At 38.7% G+C, this 19,933-nt stretch overlaps 2 protein-coding genes across 2 annotated transcripts; one reads left to right on the forward strand and one right to left on the reverse strand.

Annotated features, from left to right (window-relative positions):
* Nucleotides 1-180: 180 nt before the first annotated feature.
* On the forward strand, nt 181-9,789 carry Cc2d2a (Coiled-coil and C2 domain containing 2A). Its single transcript, XM_074090923.1, has 12 exons — nt 181-666; nt 769-2,583; nt 3,103-3,224; nt 3,564-3,684; nt 4,052-4,208; nt 4,528-4,695; nt 4,974-5,381; nt 5,586-5,906; nt 6,192-6,269; nt 6,718-6,878; nt 7,738-7,855; nt 8,676-9,789. The coding sequence occupies exons 1-12, from the start codon at nt 230-232 to the stop codon at nt 8,859-8,861; spliced, it is 4,092 nt and encodes a 1,363-aa protein (XP_073947024.1). The 5' UTR covers nt 181-229; the 3' UTR covers nt 8,862-9,789.
* On the reverse strand, nt 9,318-19,716 carry LOC141430099 (diphosphoinositol polyphosphate phosphohydrolase 2-like). The gene is made up of 3 exons (XM_074090642.1): nt 19,253-19,716; nt 19,017-19,172; nt 9,318-13,060 (listed from the first exon to the last, which is right to left on the reverse strand). Exons 1-3 carry the CDS (start codon nt 19,349-19,351, stop codon nt 12,851-12,853), a joined length of 465 nt encoding a protein of 154 aa, XP_073946743.1. The 5' UTR covers nt 19,352-19,716; the 3' UTR covers nt 9,318-12,850.
* Nucleotides 19,717-19,933: the final 217 nt, after the last annotated feature.

A 19,933-nucleotide genomic window follows, 5' to 3' on the forward strand; every position in this document is an offset into this window, starting at 1 on the left:
AAGGTGAAAATATTCTTCGGAAGGTTTGAGCCATGTGAAAAAGCGCCTGTTTCTCTTAATAAATATAGAAAGATAAGGGTGCGTTCAAGGCCATACAAACGTTATTTTGAACACTACTTCTGTCTCTATGACAACAAATGGCGGAAGTTATGAAAACAAATAGGTTGAAATAGGTATAGCCCAAGTTTAGCCCTAAGGCAATGTTTGCTTTTATTTCGCAGAAATATTTATGAAATGTGCACGTAATCGAATAATAATGACTGATAACATAGAGTTAAAATCATTTTCTAAAAATGTCGAAGTAGGAATTGAAGGAATCGAGGAATATCATGAAATAGATGAAGCAGCTATTTCAGAAACAAAGCCGCAAAACCGAACTTCCAGAAATCGCACAAAAACTGTTACAGAGGAGGACTTCTTTGTTCAATACGATGTCAAAACAGTGCACAAGAAGACAGGGAAGAAAAAATCAAACAAAACAAAGTTAAATACATCAAATTTAATGGATATAATTAATTCGGAATTGGCATGTATCTCCGTGCCTGTTACTGAGGAATTAGTTACGACTAAAATTGACTATAATAAGGCGCAACAAAATACATATCTGAGAAATTCTAGAATGCGTAATCCGTTTAAAAAAGCATTTGGTTTTTTGCCGGAGAACGGGTAAGTTTGATTTTGCTTGCTCACATAAAGATAATATTGCTTTTGTGTGTGAAAAATCACTATGCAACTATTTTGTAAAAAAAAAACCTTTTAAATTTTTAGTTACGGTAATAAATTACTAACTGCTGTTTTGAGCCCGGTATACCCCAAGGTTCTTGAAAATGTTAATACTGAATATGAGCCCATTCCTGTTCAATACATTGAGGCAGCAAAATTTGATGATATAGTTTCCAATAGCGAACCTGACAAAGGACAAACCAGATTTCTAGAATTCAGTATAAAAAACCTTAGATTCCGACATCATCATGAATTCTGCTTAGAGGAATTACTTAGCATCAAACTTGTCGAAACTTTCAATGAATACAATGACAATGAACGATTGATAGGTGAAGTAATTCGAGATATTAAAGTGAATAGGGAAACTAGAGATAGTCTCAAAGAAGACATAGAGAAAATATCTACAAAACAAGAAAGTATTCGATTTGATGAAACAATCAGAAAATATACTGCAAAACTTTTACAAGTCAAAGACAAATATTTTGAGATGCTTGTAGCTAGAAAGGAACTTATACATAATATTTGCTCTTTATGGTCAGATATTATAATGGTAAGAGAAAAATCCGGCTATACGAAAACTTCTCACGCTTTAACCATAGAAAAAATCGAAATAGATTCAGAGACTTTTGAAAAAGAATGGACTGCTGTATTTAATACTGAGTATGCCGACATGCTGGATAAACTAGAATATGACTATGTAAGTAAATATTTAGAGTACAAAAATGCAAAGGCTACTAAATCTGTTGGAAAAACTACTAAGCCGAAATTAGAGTTTGATGAAGAAGCTTTAAAAATTGAAGTAGAAGTTATTGCTAACAAAATAGTTGCAAAAGATAAGATTAATATTATTCTAAAACAGGATGAAACAATTTTGAAAGATATAAAGAAATCTAGAACACTAAAATCTAAAAGTCATTACTTCAAAATTTATGTTGATGACTTGTTCGTTTGTGAATCAGAATCATACGGAAGCAGTTTAACTAACAAATTCAATGTAGAATTCACTGAATCATTTTCAGTACAAATTCTTCCCCAAAATGTTATAATTACGATAGAACTGTATGAACAAGATGAGTCTGTGTCATTTTTAAAAGTAGATTTGAATAACGTTAAAGTAATGTACATTCATGCTGATTATAAGACTGAAACACTTACTTACAATAGTATAGTAGAGCCTAATTCAAAACATGTCGGTAGTGGACATAATATCAAGGAAATAGCTGCGGTAAATAAATTGAGACTTAAAAGTAGCAATTTATTTAAAGGTAATTTGTACACGACTTATGAAATAACTTTAAAAATGGGCTGGAATGAAAAACTGAGTGAAAATGATATGGAGGCGGTTAAATCATCTATGGTAATAGGAAGACAGCTGAAACGGTTAATGCATGGAGTTGAAAAACCAAATATAGAAATATTAAAAAACATTATAGAAAATGTTTACGATAAAGATATTGATCACGATGAAGAAATGATAAACATGTTGAGAAAACTTTGTAAATTGGAAGTCCATACAGATGATACAATACCAATAGATGAAAAGAGTCCTGAATTTGTTCGATTTAAACTTTTACATTTAAGGAATAATGGTGGTTTTGCAAATATAGAAAATAAGACAGTACCTTTATTAGCAAGTCAAATTTCTACCGAACAACTTAATTGTCTTCAAACAAGTACTGAGAACGAATTCGAAGTGCAGCACTATGATAAACATGACATGGATCCTGTTGAAGTGCAAAGATACATTGGAGCTAAATATGTGGAAAAATTGAATAAAAACATGCTAAAAAATTTAAGCGAGTATCTTCTGAAGAAGACGCATAAGGATGTTGTGAGAGATTTCAAGGATTTGAGTTTAAGGTTTGTTTCATGACTAAAAACGCTTTTAAACAGATAAAATTGCGATTAATATAAGATTCGAGCCCTCGTACTTTTTGAGATTTATAAAGCCGGGGTTATATTAGAGCCGCGCCGCGTGTCGCAACGCTGCCTGACTCAACGGGCTGTGGTTATACTACAGTATCGTGTCGCCGCGCGTGCTGATTAATTTGTATGAATGCGCGTAGCCACGTGGTGATTATACTAGCGCGGAGCGAGCCAACGCGTCACTTCCCCCATCACCTAGCCCACGCCGATCGAAATCGAGCGGTCTGCGTGGCGTCAGCTCGCTCGGCGACACGCGGGGCTGTGCTAATGTAACCACGTTCATACAAAATGTATGTAACCGATTGCAATCCCACGCGTTGCGACACGCGGCGTGGCTCTAATATAACCCCGGCTTAACTTATAACTACTTTCATCATCAATGTTACAATATAACTTGATAACTACTCTATCATTTCATGATGTTACTAAATATAAATCTCTCAATCTAACCAGTCGTGTGTTGGAGGCCCTCCCTCAAGAGCAGGAGCTTCGTGTGACAGTGTTCCGAGCGCTCGGGCTGCGAGACCGAAGCGCGGGGGTGGCTGATAATGACGATGACGATGAGAAAATTGCTGGTAAGGACGCAGCACTCACAGATGATCGATCTCCTATTTTCCATCATTACCGTGGACTAAAGCATCAGGGTTTAAAATGAAAAAAAAAAAAACAACTAGCCACAGTGGAGACGAGTGAGTCTACCAAGACAAGAATGATCTAAGGACAATTAGTACCAATAGTCAATGACGGCGCAGGAGCAAGATAAATTTTGCGAAGCTGCAGCTATAAGATCACGGATGACGGATTTTTGATGAGTATAAAAATCGTGATTCTTTTGAAGTGCGATTGCCAATGCCTAACGCCGCCCGCCTGCCACCTGTTTATAAATGCCATTCACGAAATTCATGTTATTGCAGGATTCAAAATTCGGCCTCTTCGTCCGTTTGTTCGAGTCTCCTATAGCAAGGCATCCGCTGAAACTACTCCGGCGATCGGTTGTCATCCCACGTGGAACCAAACCTTGAAGATTAAGACTAAGTACAGTTTCCTTCAGCACTAACTTTTAAAATGTGGGTAAATCTGGTTTGAAGGACCAAGCGCGTAAGGTTGGGAAATACCACTCTAGCCTTCTCATTCTGAGATCTGTGGCTATCAGTAGAACGTATAAAGGCAGCAGATGATGAAGCAAAGAAGGGGAGTAAGAGGCCTTTGGAATAAAAAAAAATACCTAGTTGGGTTTCTTGTCAGATTTTTCTCAACAGTCTTTTCCGAACCAGTGCGGTTCATACACAGGTGCTTGTAACTTTTTTTTTATTACATAAAACTGACCGTGATTGACCCTTATCTTACCTGATGTTTTGTCTTTTAATTTTGACTCAAAGTTCTTTTTAATTTTTTACTTTAGATTAGCTCCTCTCTCTTGCATCCAAGTGAACATCTTCGATGAACAAAGAGTACCGGTGGCAGACGTCTCGGAGCTCGGGACCACACACTACCGTTGCCAGAACAAGTGGCTGGGCTGCTTCCAGGTGCCCGTGAAAACTGTGCTGGACATAGGCTTGGTTAGTTTGAAAGTCAACGACTTCTTGAGTCAAAACGATCCAAATTATTAACTTGTACCTAGGATCCGGCTTTCTGTCGATATTTTTGGGCAGGCAGGATACGAGATATTCTTATAGAAGTTGGTACCTTTGAGTAATCCATTTGTGGATTGTGAGTCGGCTTTGTTTGTATTTCAAGTTATTTCAATGGCTGACATTTTCATTTTATAGACACACTCAACTTCTAATGATAACGGTGTCAATTTTACATTACAAGACACTGTTTTAAATGAAAAATCCAAGCTAATCTATAATAGCATCAAAATCTGTTTAATTTCAGTTAAAAGGAACGTTCAAAGTGTTTTCACCTCCTATTCTGTTGGGTTATGAGAGTGGTTCAAAAACGTCACATTCACTCATTCCCGAGGTGAAACAGCTGTTGAGGAAGGAGTCTGCTTTTATCTCGCTGCAGATCACTAGCAGTCTGTCACATTTGGGAGGAGTACAGGTGAGTGAAGTAGCAAACTATCCAATCCAATGCCTTCATAAGATCAGTACGAACGAAGCATGGACTACTCAAAATTTCAAAGAGTCTTGGAACTCTCTGTTCTGCCATCCGCCGCCATCCGTCTATAATTAATTCTACCACAATCTTTAGTATTTTATTCCTGACAAATATTCTTGGTCTCTTTTTTACCTTCCTTTATTTCTTTACTTTGTTACTTTACCAGAGCTGCTAACAACTACGCACGCTATCCTATTTTGACAAATGCTCATTCTTTCCAGGCTTACAATCAACCAGTACCAACCGACCCTGACGACTACATAATACGACATTTAAACTCGTTCGTAACAGAATACACAAACGAATTCCCGTCGAGAAACATTTCCCTAGCCTTTATAGACAGTGCCGGCCAGAACAAATCAGTAACTCATTTCCTCCAACCTATACCACCTCCAGATAATGAGAACTTTCCAAAGAATCCCAAAAGCGGTTCTGCTGTGTCTAAAAGTTCTGGATTCTCTACTAGTAGTAGGAAAAAGGAGGAGGAAAGGAGTGAAGGATCAGTTTACAGTGGTTATAGTGGGAGGGGTGATGGACTGAGTAAGTCGATGGATGCTTGCTTGCGATATGTGTCGTTGATTCCGTGTTATGAGGTGGTGGAGAGCCATGTTGTTACGTTGTTGGGAGTGGTAAGTCGACGGCTATGTTGTTGTTAACGTCATTGTTCTGTTTTTGCTGCCTTTACTTGCTATTTTGTGGTCTATTTAATAATCCTTAGTGTAAAAGAACATTTAATTGTGCTTGGGACTATTTATCACAGAATAAGTAAAATTACACGTACTATTACTTAGAACACTTTCTGTCAAACTTCATGCAGCAAAACTGTTTTTCAGGAGCTTTTAAAAGTCCTACACGGCTCTCCCCTAGACCACACCATATTGCTGGCCAGTTACTTCTTACATCTAGGCCTAAAATGTTACATAGCCACAGGATTTGGTTTACCTCGGGGCATAAGCCACTATGTCCTGACAAAATATGACCTGACTACCCACAGAACGGTTCTGGCCAATGATCAGTACAGGAGTAAAGGCTTATTTAGCAGGAATGATGGGTTTGTATGGTATATCTATGATGCCGTGATCGGAGAGAGATTTGAGCTTCGAGATGTTAGTTGTCCTTTGAAGAGTGTGGAATACGTTTTTGATAACGAAAATGTGAGTATTTTTAGTGCAAGTCTTTATGTTATGCATTTATGTACAGTCAAGGGCAAAGATATCGACACGGCCAAAGTTACAAAAATATGTATACACGACTTTATGCACTTAACATTAAGGCCGTGTATACATATTTTTCCAACTTTGGCTGTGTCGATATCTTTGCCCTTGACTGTACGCAAGGAAGCAATGTAGATGACATTATTGTGATCTTGATCATGAGCTCTGCTGGCGTCATCCCTTAAAAAGCACATTTGAACATACTTACTTATTTCCTGCTTTCAGATTTGGGTGAACATGCAGTCATCGCTGGACTGTGAGAGCATCTCTTTCGATTTTACGAGATCTTCCGACTGGCAACCGGTTAGTTTAACATTTAAATCGCTATTCTAAATTATGGTAACGATAGGAAGGATGGTGTATGGCCAACATTAGGTGCAAATTCTAAATTCTAAGACGTAAACGTACTCACCCTCATAAAGATCTTCCGAAGAGATCGAAACTAGTCGTTCCTGAGTTATAATAGTGAGTTGAGTTTTTAATAATATTTAGTTGAGTTTTTTAATAGTTATTTATAACTTACCTAAATAATGTCAAGCTATATTGCAGTTAGAATGGTGTACTTACCTGCCTAGTCTAGATCCTTTTATTGGTTGCGCCCTAGTGGAGCTAAGGACAATAAATGAAACCAAGATACTTAACAAGTCAATAACATTCACTTGAAAAGCCTTTTGTCGGTGACATACCTGATGTTTTCAGGCTCAATCCGAAGTACATTAAGATTTTATAGTTTAGTGTTTGTTTTCGCCAGGTATTTGACAAGTCAATCTTCGTGATGACTCTTCCGGTAGTGACAGACCCGAGTTTATATTCCGCGGCGGTCAACGTTGACAACTTAAGACAGGCGCTGGAGACGAAGATTAAAAACAAAGTGCAGCAGTGGCGCCCTCACGTCAAGACTATTTGGAACAGGTTGAAACGAGGACAGTTTAAAAACGTTCATTTGTCTTATTTCAACTTTTAAAGGTGGCAAAATCGCTCATTTTCCTTTACTGGCTACACCGAACTTGCAAATCAACGCACGTATAAAAAGAGCTCCTGGCGATATACCTGTAGGGCTACTACGAAACTTGAAGTTCGTGTCGTGCCTCTGACACTTATACTATTTAATACGAGAGCGAGAGGGACGGGACGGTACGATACGAACTTCCGTTTCGTAGCTCTGCTGCTGCGTAGTGAGCGAAATACGAACCGAAGTGGCGGCGGAGCAGTGAAGGACGCGGGAGGGGGCGTAGGAGCGCGCGCGCGGCCGTCACGCCATTGGCTTGTCAGTTGACAGATGCGCAAACGTATCCCCTCCACTAGCCACCCAGAGCTCTTTTTACGTGCGTTGACTTGTAGAATTTCGGTCCCGGAATTTGAATGCCCCGCACTACCGCGTATTTGCTCAGCCAGCCTAAATGACTAAGTCGCCCCACTAGTTTACCAAACGCTATGCCACAGTATAACAACTTACTTACTTTGTTATACTGTGGCTATGCTATGGAGATGCGTGCGCGTAATAACATCTCACACTCACAAACGTGCATAGTTTTTAAGATTTTATCTAAATAGGAAATGTTTATTTTGTTGAATCGAAATTTTTCAGCCTGAACGCACAGTGATCCGATTGACTTTATTAACTTGATATAACTCGCTACCTACATAATTATAATATTGATTGGATGACAATGCAAGCACAGTATTTAAAATAACTTACTTCTGTTTATTCCTCCGTAGTTTTTAAAGTTCACCGTAATTTAGTCGCTGTAAACATCCATCCTCTATTCAGATATTGCAGCACTCTCCTCCGTGAAGTCTTGCCTTACTGGGAGTACCACGCGTTCAACCCCTCAGAGCAGAAGCCAGGGCTCGGGCAGCGGCTCAAACAGCTGATGGTTACCCACAAGGTACCTTTATACTTTATTTATTACCTTTATCTGTTCTTCTTAATCAAGCATCAATTTTATTAAGCAATAGCATGCAAAATCGTGGCTTAGGAGTCCATATTGTTCAACGCACTCGGAATCACAAAGCTTTACTCGTAACTATTCTTTCTTTCAAAGGGTATAGGTGAGTAGAAAGAGATGGCGAATGCGATAAACTATACCACATAAACATAATAACTTATAGTAGTCCGCCGGTATCCTGGTACTAAATACGTTAATGTTTTTGTTTTTTGACGTATTCCATATGGAAGTGACATGTGTCAGGATTGACTTCTTAACGGTGGACTATTATAAAGCTGAGTGTAATTAAAATTGGAAGAAAAATCGTGCAAGTTGCATTAAATTGCGGCGCTTGATTGACCACTATAAACTCGTTGGCTTTATAATCTGTCAAAAAAGAAAAGAAATTAAAAAGTGGCAACACTGTAGTGTCCTCCTTTTTGGTTTGACAGGGTTTGAAAGGGATGACACTACAGTGTTGCCACTTTTTAATTTCTTCTCTTTTTTGACAGACTATACGGCCTCGCAATGTAATGCAACTTGCACGATTTTTCTTGCAAGTCTAAACTCCGTTTTAGTATCTTAATTAAACATAATAGTCGGCGGTAGACAGGTCAGCAAAGTATAACTATCTACCCACATTTTCTTGCTAAATTTGATAAAAGCGTCTTTATAAGCGTGAATAAGTATTTTCGATTTGGCACAAACAATAGTATTTTAAAACTGTATACTTACACTAAAATTGCCAAATTAGGCGGTTCATATTTTCTTTCGTTTTCAGATGTTCGGTTTTCCACTAAACATGGCATATGTCAACACAAAATCCGTCATATCGAGTGTCAAAGCGACAGGTGTGCACGTGACAGGCGAGCCTAACGCGGAATTCGCGCTGGGCGTCGAAGTGTACAGCTACCCTAACAATGTGATCAGCGTTTGGGTGTTCCTGGCCAGTATTACAAGGATATAAATATTTAGAAAATACTTATATTTATAAGTAAAAAAAAAGATGAATGAATTGTTCGTAAGATCACCTCATTTGAAGAATTGATTGAAAATTGTACCTATTCATGTGAAATAGTCTATAGCGTTCATCCACAATTCGACCATTCTAATCCATCTGTGCACTATTCCAACTACCGTGTCGATTTTTTCCCGAAAAAGCGACACGATAATTAGACAGTGCACAAATCTGGAAAAAAGATGGCGGGCATTCTCCTAAATGCCCATTGACCCTAGGTGGAAAATGATCCTGTGACGATAGACTTTTTTTTCTACTTACTGCAATGTTTTGGGATAAAACTTTGAACCTCTGGAGTCATTGAACAAAAACCCTTTACAGAAGAGCAATATAAATTTATTATTAAAAACTATACCAGGATACTTAAAAAAAAAAACAGATTTAATTTAAATAAAAAATATCGGCGATGTCTTTTTCGTTTTAATTTTAATGCTAACAAAATAAAATTAACATTTATTCCATCGTAGTATAAAAATATACGTAAAAATAGAAAAGAAGTGTTTACCGCAGCGAACTATATCGCCTCCGTTCACGATGCCTGTTAGGGAAAAAACGCACGCGCATGTTCAAAAGTGCACTCTAATGTCGTAAATATAAATACCAGATTCGCTATAAACTGACATTAGTTAGGGTTGTGACTTTAAATAATTTAAAAGGCAAAATCTTTACAACTACAAATCGCGTGTGCTTTTCCCCTTTCCAACTTGAGACGCGTTAATTAACAATGGCTCTTATTCAGTTTAGCAAAGAGACAAAGTTGGTATAAGACAAGTTCCTAGCCGAGTTTCAGTCCACTAACTTAACCTAGGGCTGGCAGATACTCTGAAAATGACAGGCCAATGCGAGTGTCAGGCAGATTGTTATAAAACTTCGTTCATTTTAAGAAAAAAAAAAATGACATCTGTCAAACTGACGCAGGCGAAGCGCATCATCTATTTTACTATTACTGTGCGAATAAGGTAAAAAAATAGTAATAAATGGTCTGTAATTTAAAAATTGGCTCGAGTCTTTTCAACTGTGAATTTTTTTTTCATTAAAAAACTTACTCAGCAAAAGTAAATAAATAAATATGTATGAAATCATTATTCAAGTAAGACTAATGTAATAAATAAGGCAAACTTTTTTAGTGTTACAAGATATCTTCCGACAGGTTAGGTTAGCTCGCTCTTTATCTGTATTGAATCAGATTATGAACCGAAAGCCGCCCGTAATTTTATTAGTACCCCAGTTATTTTTTTCCTTGGATCAAATGTTCAGTAGGTTAAAGGTACTTTAAGTTTAAAGAACGCCAATAAAATTGCATGCGGATTATCGTGACTTCATACAAATTCGTATGAGACAGAACATTATTTTAGCATGTTATTATACAATAGACAAGGACTATTGATTTGGCGGTAGTGCTCTAAGCTGGTATTAGTTAGAGTATACACCATTTTTTTTGTCTAAGTTTAATTTGAGCTTATTTTTCTTTAGATGTATCACTATTTGTAGTGAATTCAAGGTTTTTAAGCCATTTTACGAGATATTACTTTAGGACTTAGTGGATGTTTATGTTGAGTAAATCTAGTCTAGTTTCTACATAATGTGCTTGCTGTAAAACTAAAACAACAATAAATTTTGTTACCACTACCGCCGACTCAATGATCGCAAAAAGTACAGTTTTTCTTAATTCCATTGACAGTACAATCAGTATGCAAGCCTTTGACCTTTTGTCTAATTTCATTATACATTATATTCGACTTCATTTTAACTAAGTTTAATATTCAAAAGTGGTTCCCTGCACGTCCTGATACAAGAAAAAGGTTGACCACTGACTTATCCACATATTCGTAAAAGTTAACAAATCTTTATGTTCACTCTATGCTTAGTCTGGTTCTTGTAAAGGTAAATGTCAAAATGACAAATAATATTGTCTGCCAACATAAGCTCCTTATAAATAAAGGTGTTTAAATGTAAGCGGTTATTCATAACTTTGCGTGTGTTAAAACTAGATTTTCAGTAATATTAGCATTTGTTTTAATATAAATAAATGAGTTTGGATTAGCTTTCATTTTAATTTAATTGACATGCGTCAGATTAAAAGTAGATTGTAGTATTGTTTCCAAGTTGCTTTCTGAGATAGAAGTGCAAAAATATGTATGTATTCAAACTACGTCGTACGACTAGACACGTAGAGTCTGTGCTACATATTTTTGAAGGGATAGATAAGTTCATATTTTTGCACTCTACTGTATTGCTGATTCATTTGTTTCCTGGCACACCACAGAACATTCTAACAGTAAGTGTCATAACTTCCTGCCAGGCTAAACAATGTCATAATGACATTTTCTGTGAATAGATTGCAATGGGTCACATGTTACAGCCAGTTCGATAGTAGCACTCGGCAAAATTCTAGGCATTGAACCCCCTATTCATAAAAGATCAAATGTTGCTATTAATTGCTATTTTGTTCTTGTGTCACAAACCGCCTGACCCCTCTTCCCCCCTATAATTATGTGTACGTTTACGGATGATCCCCAAGCTATGTAACGTTAACATTTGTTTTACTTCATCACTCACATCTGCCTTTCAAAGACACAGACAACACATAAATATTACAATAACAATTTGTTACTTTTTATGAATAAGGGGAGAAAGGTACTTAGTTCAACATAGTGCTTTTAAGTATTAATTCCAGATATAATTGTTTTATAGAGGTTGTATCGTATCGTATTGATCCTGCGCAAATCTTATACTAGTTTGGTCGAATTTCAACCTTTTTTCACAACATCAAACATTGAAATAAAACAGAATAAAGTTCAGAATACACCATAACATAACTAAAGAAACGCAATAAGCAATGGTTTTACAATTTATATGAATAAAATATGTATGAGCTTTAAAATATTGAAACGTTAAGTTATTTGATATTGAAACTAACATTGGGCTATTGAAGTCTAATGAAAGAAAAATGTTTATTCCTATTTATACAGTAAAATAAGACTCGGATCATAATTAGACCATGAAAAGTGGGAATCAAACGAGACAGCCACTCTTGTAACCGCTAAAAGAAGGCTATAAGGTACGATAATTATAGTACTTTTCTGATAGGATGGGTACGGTGACACATGTCATTATGCAATTAAAGGGTTGTGACAATGTAAATTCGAATCGATTTATTGCGATTCTTGATGAAATATGCTAAGGGTGAAAAAGAATGGCCTGTTATAAAGATAGGCGCTTTTTTTGGAATAGACTGTCCACTTATCATTATCTGTGGTCGAACCTCAGTTTCTATCACGAGCCTCTTTACTGTATACACTGTGAATTATAATTAATTCAAAATATTTCAGCATATGATTAAGCAAGTTTGACTGAGCGCCCATGCAAATGATTTTCAGAATTTTTTGCCTGTGGTTGACCAATGTTGCCATACAAAGCCGCTGTTCCACGATTAAAGATCTCCCCACATCCATCGACGAGGAATCGCCTATAGCCGTTTAAAAAATGCTTTGTCCACGCAATATGAGCGAAAAAGAAGTTTCCTCTCTTTTTCGTTCTTATTGCGTGGACAGAAAACATTTTAATCGGCTAAATCGCGCGTCGATAGGTGTGAGGAGACCCTACAGCGTCAAAGGTTTCACCACATCCCGAATAAAAAAAAAACACTGAAAAAACCATTAGTCACCGGCACTAATAAAATAAAGTGTACATAAATTTCCAATAAGACTCTATTTGACTCTAGGTAGGAAGTGTTTGATATTTTTGCGCACCCCGCTGTGGCAGATTATAATGCAGGGGTAGTCAGTTAAGCTGAGTTAACAATTCGCTGAAATATCCCAGATAGATTTGACACCACGCTCCAAATAAACGTCTGCAAAAGTTAAAACACCCCGCCTTACTCGTGTTCGCGTCAGCCATTTTCTCACACCAGGTCCACTCACAGCCTGCCAGCCAGCTTAGCTCCCGTCGGGGTCGGGCTTGCGGCTCCGGCGCAGCTGCTGCAGATAGTGCCGTTGGATCGGCTTATGGAGCGCGAGCTGCGCGAGCGCGTCGTCGATGGAGAACCACTGCCGCTTGCGGCCCATGAGGCGGGCGTCCTCCCACTCGGCCAGCTCCTGGGTGACGGTCATGACGTACACTTCCGTTCGGTGCTTGTGCTCGCGGTTCTGGAAATAACATAAAAAAAATCAGGCGGGCTTTAATAAAGCCGCTTTGAAACAATAATAATGCACTTATTTCATCATCAGCTGGAAGACATCCACTGCTGAACAAAGGCCTCCTCTTTAGAACCCCGCCACAAATAAACGACAACTCGCCACTTGCATCCCCGTTACCCGCAACCCTCACGATTACTATTATTGTATTGTCACCAAATTTACATAAGTATGCCAAATATCAAGTCAATCGGACCGCTGAAAGTGGGTCAAATTTAGCTTCCAAGATTTGACCCAAACAAATAAATAAACAGGACACTGACTAGCTAAAGAAATGCTTGAAATAAAAAATGTGATATTGAAAATGAGGCGGTTGAATCGCTCCAATGATGAATGGCCTAGCCACATTAATAGAGTTCCGTATGTCACCCATCGGACACGGGACCCTAAAAAACTCGGCAGTAATTAGAACCGTAACGAACGCCGTCTACAGCAAACGCTCGAGACAAGGTCGGGGTCAATGGCCGCTGCTAAGACACCGCTAATCGAATTTTGCAATGAATCACTGAGGCTACACTCATACAAGTACTCCTTGTATGGCATATGACCATGACGCACCCGACGAGCCTCCATTTTTGAGACGTCACAGAGTTTTTGATTGTACAGTCACCAGCATTAATATCTGCCACAGCGGAGCGTGCAAAAATATCTGACACGTCCTTCCGGCCCTAGAAATAGAGTCGTATCACATTATATTTATGCACGCTTGTTGTATCACATATTGGTGCTAGTGACTGTACGCTCTGTTTACGTGAGAGTGAAGTACCTAACCTAAAAATGGAACCAGGTTCAAAATAGGTAAAATCGTGGACTATTTTATTAACTAAAAAATACTAGACTAACTTTTTTCATTTTAGGCTCTTTTAACTTTTTCTGATGTGTCTACTCTTGTTTCTGTTATCCTATCAAGCATTCGAAGATTAACTGGAAGATATCCCTTTATGGGACATGGAAATTCCGGGATTGTACGGTCAGGGACTTTAATTCATTGGCCACCACGGAACCATTTCACAGTAAACGTCATAGTGACATGGCATTAATTAACAAGGTAAACTCATTCTCATCTCAAGGCTCATGAATTAGTCCTTGACCGTACTAAATTCCAAACAATTTTGTCTTTTAATCCTGGCGGTTGAGATTTCAAGATTTTATCCGGATGCCGTGGGAATATCGGGATTTAAAGTAGCCTAATGTTATTCCAGATATCTACATAATTATTACATTTTATCCCAATCCGTTCAGCTGTTTTAAATGGTTTTAACGTGAAAAAGTAACACACCCACAAACGCACCCCCGTACACACACACTTCCGCATTTATAATATTAGCAGGATACGTTAATTTCCAAGTAGCCATTGTGGACTTATTAATAAAATAAAGCCCGAGTGCAGCAAAATCAACAAGCAACCTTTGTTAGTTACTTCACTATTATGCACATTTCCGTTACAAGGAAGTCGGGAAACAACCGTTTGCAATAGTTTGTTATTGTACGAGATTACATTTGACTTTCAGAGTTAACCAAGGTCGTGCAACAAAATTAAGATACCAAAGCTGCAAAGATACAACATAAGTTAAGACTAACTTGAAAGTTTATGTAAGACGTGTGTACATTATACCTACACTGAACAATAATATTGACAAAAATGCTGACTGAAATCCTTTTTTGGAATCACCTCAACAATAAATTCACTATAATGAACTAAAATAATTTCCTTGCTCACCGCGACCTTATGACAGCTAAGCTTATGCAAAATATGCGTGTTCATGCAGTTCCTCCACCTCCACACTGTAAGAACACACACAAATCACACAAACCCATCTCTTCTTCTTACAGTGTGGAGGTGGAGGAACTGCATGAACACGCATATTTTGCATAAGCTTAGCTGTCATAAGGTCGCGGGTGAGCAAGGAAATTATTTTAGTTCATTGATACGGACCTCCGCAAAGTAACGCCTGATTCAATAAATTCACTATACTTATTTATTTCTTAGACGGGCTATGCAAATCTTAATAAAAACAAATCGTAAAATGTGTTGCCAAGCGCAAAACTCGGGAACGGCTGAACCGATTTCACTAATTATTTTTTGTTGAGTTCGTTATTGTCAGGAGAAGGTTCTTATGGGAGATTATTTAGAAATATTGCAACGGGGGCGAAGCCGCGGGCAACAGCTAGTATTTTAGCTAGTACTTTGTAGCTAGTATGTTTGTGATGTTTCTCAAAATAAATCATTCATTATCATATTATTGATTGAATCATGCAAATGCGGATACTTTTACTTAGGGTCTCCCCACACCTATGGACATGGAATCTGTTTTAGCTGATCAAAAAACGCTTTTTAACCCCGCACGCAAAACGAGGGGTGTTATAATTTTGACCGCTTTGTGTTTCGTGCGTCTGTCTGTGGCACCCTTGCTCTTAAACGGGTGGACCGACTTGAATGCGGTTTATTCGATAGCAGGTTTTCTAGCGATGGTTCTTAGACATGTGTCATGAAATTCTATTTCGCCGTTTTGAGACATTGAACTTTGAAGTGACTATGTCGGGGGTTTCCAACTTTTTTTTGGATTATTCTCTAAAGACCTTTAGGCGAGCCAGGACAGATTCGAAGTTGACAGTTGAGCATTTTGTCAGAATCTGAGCAAGTTGGACTATCAATTTGACCAGTTTCTATTTAATCCGGATTCTTGGTAGGTAAGGTTTCTGGCTCAGCCGACGCGTAACGAGGAGTGGGACCGATGGGAAACTTCTTTTTCCGCTCTTATTCGTAGACGTAAAGCGTTTTTTGAAAGGCTTAAGATTTAGAGGTGGGTAAATCCGGATCTGAAGATTCAAAAGAGTCAGATCCTCAAGCGGATCCGAATCCCTTAATGACTCCTTTCAAATCTTATTGACTCCGGAGTTACTAACTCCGACTGGATCGAGCGGCTCGCCTCGCTCGTGATCGCCGTCACGCTCACTCACACTGACTCGCTCCGTCCGTCTGCTTTCGCTCTCGCTCGGCTCGGATCGGATCGGCAGGGCTACTACGAAACTCGAAGTTCGTATCGTACCGTCCCTCTCGCTCTCGTATTAAATAGTATAAGTGTCAGAGGGACCGCACGACACGAACTTCGATTTTGGAGTTTCGTAGTAGCCCTGCGGATCGGATCTTGGACTTGGTTGGATCTTATTATCTATGTTTGGTTGGCCGGTTCGGTTCGGTTCGGTTCATAGTAGCCCTGAGGATCGGATCTTGGACTTGGATCTTATTATCTATGTTTGGTTGGTCGGTTCGGTTCGGTACTCGGACTTGGACTAACGAACGAATCTTTCTCTCTCTCACGAATCTGTACTTCAGTTCGGTCACCGCAGTACCGTACCGACACCGACCGACCGAACCGAGCCGGGGCGGATCGGCCATAGATAAATTAATAATCGCTTGAAAGAACCGGAGTCAATAAAGGAGTCGGATTCAATAAGCGGATTCGGTACCGACACCGGAGCTGGATCTAGTGAGTCAGATCACTTCGCGGAGTTGAGATTACCCATGTCTATTAAGATTATTCCGCTAGGTGTGAGTAGACTCTTACTAAGCAACAAGGTTGTTGTGTTGCTGGGGGGAAAGGCTACAACAGAGAAAATGAGAGCGAAAACCTCTACGGTGGGGAATGCACTAGTCCCAAAACGCACTATTAGTCAATACACTCTAATTTCGAAAGCCCCTCTGCTCATAAGAAACTAGGCCCAAACACCATATTTCCAAAAGGGCTCATTCTCAATTTACACGAGAACCATTGAGGGCTAGTCCCAAAATACCCCAAATTGTGTTCACCTGTAGGTGGCGTAATACTTAATTCTCACCAATTTGGCATAACATATACCCAAATTGTATACAACAAATCAACTCTATCATACTTAACACAAAGATGATTCTAAAGCAATTTCATGTGGCCAGATACGATGTTAAGAAAGTAATCGGTTGATATGTAAAACCAGGGATGGATTAGCTATTACATTTGGCGGAGTAGGCATATTACCTAGGGGCCCCGCACGAAATTGAAAATGATTCATATGTCTTCAATAAAGGGCACAGGCGTCCTCTCATAATGATAGGACTAGGGCTATGGCTTCAACGCTGACCCAGTGCAGATTGGGAACTTCACACGCACCATTGAATTTCTTATGCGCAAAATATAGCAATATAGTACAGTACACAGCACACAGTGGCACAGTAGTGGCATGGCGCTGTAATAATTGGATTCCCATCTGAGACCTTGAAGGATCTGGGGGATTATTGTCTAACGCACATTGAACCACATTTATTACTGTTATCAGTACTTTGAAAATCGGAATTTGAAACTGAATATTGTGGTTTTCACCAAATGGAAATGATTGGTATAAGTAGCTGCAAACTTCTTATTAGGTGAATGATGTGTGATCATTGATTAATCACTGATCAAGATATCTGCCGGCCACATTATGCCACCAGTGGCAAAACTAGATATTATTATTATTTATATAATGCACAGGCAGCTTATAGCTGATGCGTGCATATCATTGTTCACTTGTATATATATATTTTTTTTATTCCATTTTTTTTGAGGCTTAAGTGCACTTGTGTGACTATGCCAGCCTCATTGAAGGACTCGATGTCCACATTCATCAAACACTCCTATTGCGATGTCCAGATTATCTGGCTGCAAAGGAGTGCTTGATGAACCTGTAAATTCGTACTGCATCTTCCGATACCGGACAACTCAAAATAACATTCACTGCACCATTGAACAGGTCCAAATCTCTCAACCACCTCTCGCAGATATCCTTCGTCAAGACACACTCCACCAAAAAATGTATTAAGTCCTCAATCTTATTACAATCCATGCACATGGGGATTGAACTACTTTCATCATACTTAAAAATTTATTCAATGGAACATGTCCTGACCGCACTCGAAACGCCCACACAAGTAAATCCCTGGGGAGGCTGGCACAATCGAACCAGGGCACCCTGAAAATTTTGTTCTGTATTGTGTTGTACCAAGATAACAATGCCAGTTTGATTGCCTTAGGCAGATAAATATGAAGTTACTTAATCGATTCAGTTTCAAAGTTCAGTCGCCACATTAGGCAAACTGACTAATATAATGATGTCAGTAGTTCGCTAAAGTAGTTTCAAACTAGCTTAGCCTTGCCTAAGTCCCCTTATGTCCATGACCAAACCTAGGGTGCAAGCCACATACCTGCTTAATAGATATGTTGGTTAATGTATGTAGATCATTAAGGACGCACAACATTATTTATTTTCTTCACTTGTAACATGTAACTGTGTAACAATTATAATGTAACATTGCAGTAGATCCTAGATATCCAATCCTATATATATATGCTCCTGAATCCTGACTGTTTTTAACAGATGTAGTACTTAAGACCTAGATGTGAGTCAATACTTTTGATATTTTGCATATTATTGCAACATATTTCAAATTATGTAATGAACAATTTGTTTTTTATGAAGTACATTTCAGGAGGATACCTATATGTAGGTTACTGAGCCGTAGGTGGTTAGAGATTGCTATAAAAGAGTAAATTAAATACTTTCATGCAGCTGGCACCAGTTCAATGTTCATTTTCAGAAATTTGACATTATTTCATAAAATCTGTAGTGGTTTGCGTCTTAGGAAGAGAATATAAACTTTATTAGGTACTCTAGGTGTGCAAAAGTATGTGTTGATTGAGAATCTGTTACAACATAAGAGATCTGGGACATAACTTTTCACAAACTAATTACTTTTATTTAAAATGTTCTTTGAGATTAGCATGATCCCATCTGTCTACAGTTAATAAAAGAACGATATGAAAAGACTTCGTAATAAAAAGTATTCCAAGCATATGTTAGTTTTATGTTTACGTCGCGTCAGATGAACACATACCTCGAAGACGCCGAGGCAGCGGCCGAGCTTGCCGATGACGCCGGCCTCCTCCAGCACCTCCCGCATCGCCGTCACCGAGGGCTCCTCCTCGGGTTCCACGCCGCCGCCCGGCACGATCCAATTATCCGGTCGCCGGGAAGATGTCACTAACAACACCTGCCCGAACACAAAATCATTACCTCACACGATCAGAGAAGGAACGAACAGGCGCAGCGACCAACAGTTGTCATGCTAACCTCCGTTTCGGCGTCCGATCGCACACATATACAAGCTGCACGGCGTCTGAACCCTTCTTCGTCGTAGATCCGGATAGAGTTGGGCTTCTCCTTCACCATTTCGAGTAAACACGTAAACGCGAACGAAACAGACGATCACGAACGAAAAACGGACATCAAATATAAAGTAAATTATCAACCGAACGAATTTTTTAGTGATCAACAAACGCCATAACTGAGGTATCCTGTGATAAACGTATCCATTTTCGACTAATTGATGAGTTACACAACGTACATGTAAAATGAAACTATAATAACGATAACACTACAATTAGAGCAATATTTCAGCTATAACTAGCTCTTGATCGCGTATTTCGAGCCCATGTTGAATGGTGCCTGACGTTTTCTTTGCGAAAATCGAAATAGGTTTTGGAAAGCAAAAGCAAGGGACTATCAGCTGACAGCCGGACGGAAGAAGGAAACAAGATTGCCATGCCACGCCGTGGCTACTTAGAATGTTGCAAGCTGAGAACGAAAAGAACATTCGATAAACGGTATCTTTGTAGCTAAAAAATTCATAACCGTTTTTTGCGTATTAAATTAAAGTTGGCTAGTAAAAATTACTATAACTTATAAATAATAATTAATGGCACTATGTTGGCTAACATGGCCAAAATATCATTGAAATTCAAGCTACAGAAT

Source organism: Choristoneura fumiferana, chromosome 8 (assembly GCF_025370935.1).
Source record: "Choristoneura fumiferana chromosome 8, NRCan_CFum_1, whole genome shotgun sequence".
Classification (NCBI taxonomy): domain Eukaryota; kingdom Metazoa; phylum Arthropoda; class Insecta; order Lepidoptera; family Tortricidae; genus Choristoneura; species Choristoneura fumiferana.

What these genes read in the sequence shown, in the direction of transcription:
- Cc2d2a (XM_074090923.1), top strand. Translation starts at nt 230, where the DNA reads ATGAAATGTGCACGTAATCGAATAATAATGACTGATAACATAGAGTTA. An exon ending in TTGTTACGTTGTTGGGAGTG is followed by an intron (nt 5,382 to 5,585) that starts GTAAGTCGACGG and finishes ACTGTTTTTCAG; the next exon opens with GAGCTTTTAAAAGTCCTACA. An exon ending in GTCAAGACTATTTGGAACAG is followed by an intron (nt 6,879 to 7,737) that starts GTTGAAACGAGG and finishes TCCTCTATTCAG; the next exon opens with ATATTGCAGCACTCTCCTCC.
- LOC141430099 (XM_074090642.1), bottom strand. Translation starts at nt 19,351, where the DNA reads ATGGTGAAGGAGAAGCCCAACTCTATCCGGATCTACGACGAAGAAGGG. An exon ending in GATCGGACGCCGAAACGGAG is followed by an intron (nt 19,173 to 19,252) that starts GTTAGCATGACA and finishes GTGTTCGGGCAG; the next exon opens with GTGTTGTTAGTGACATCTTC. An exon ending in GCTGCCTCGGCGTCTTCGAG is followed by an intron (nt 13,061 to 19,016) that starts GTATGTGTTCAT and finishes TGTTATTTCCAG; the next exon opens with AACCGCGAGCACAAGCACCG.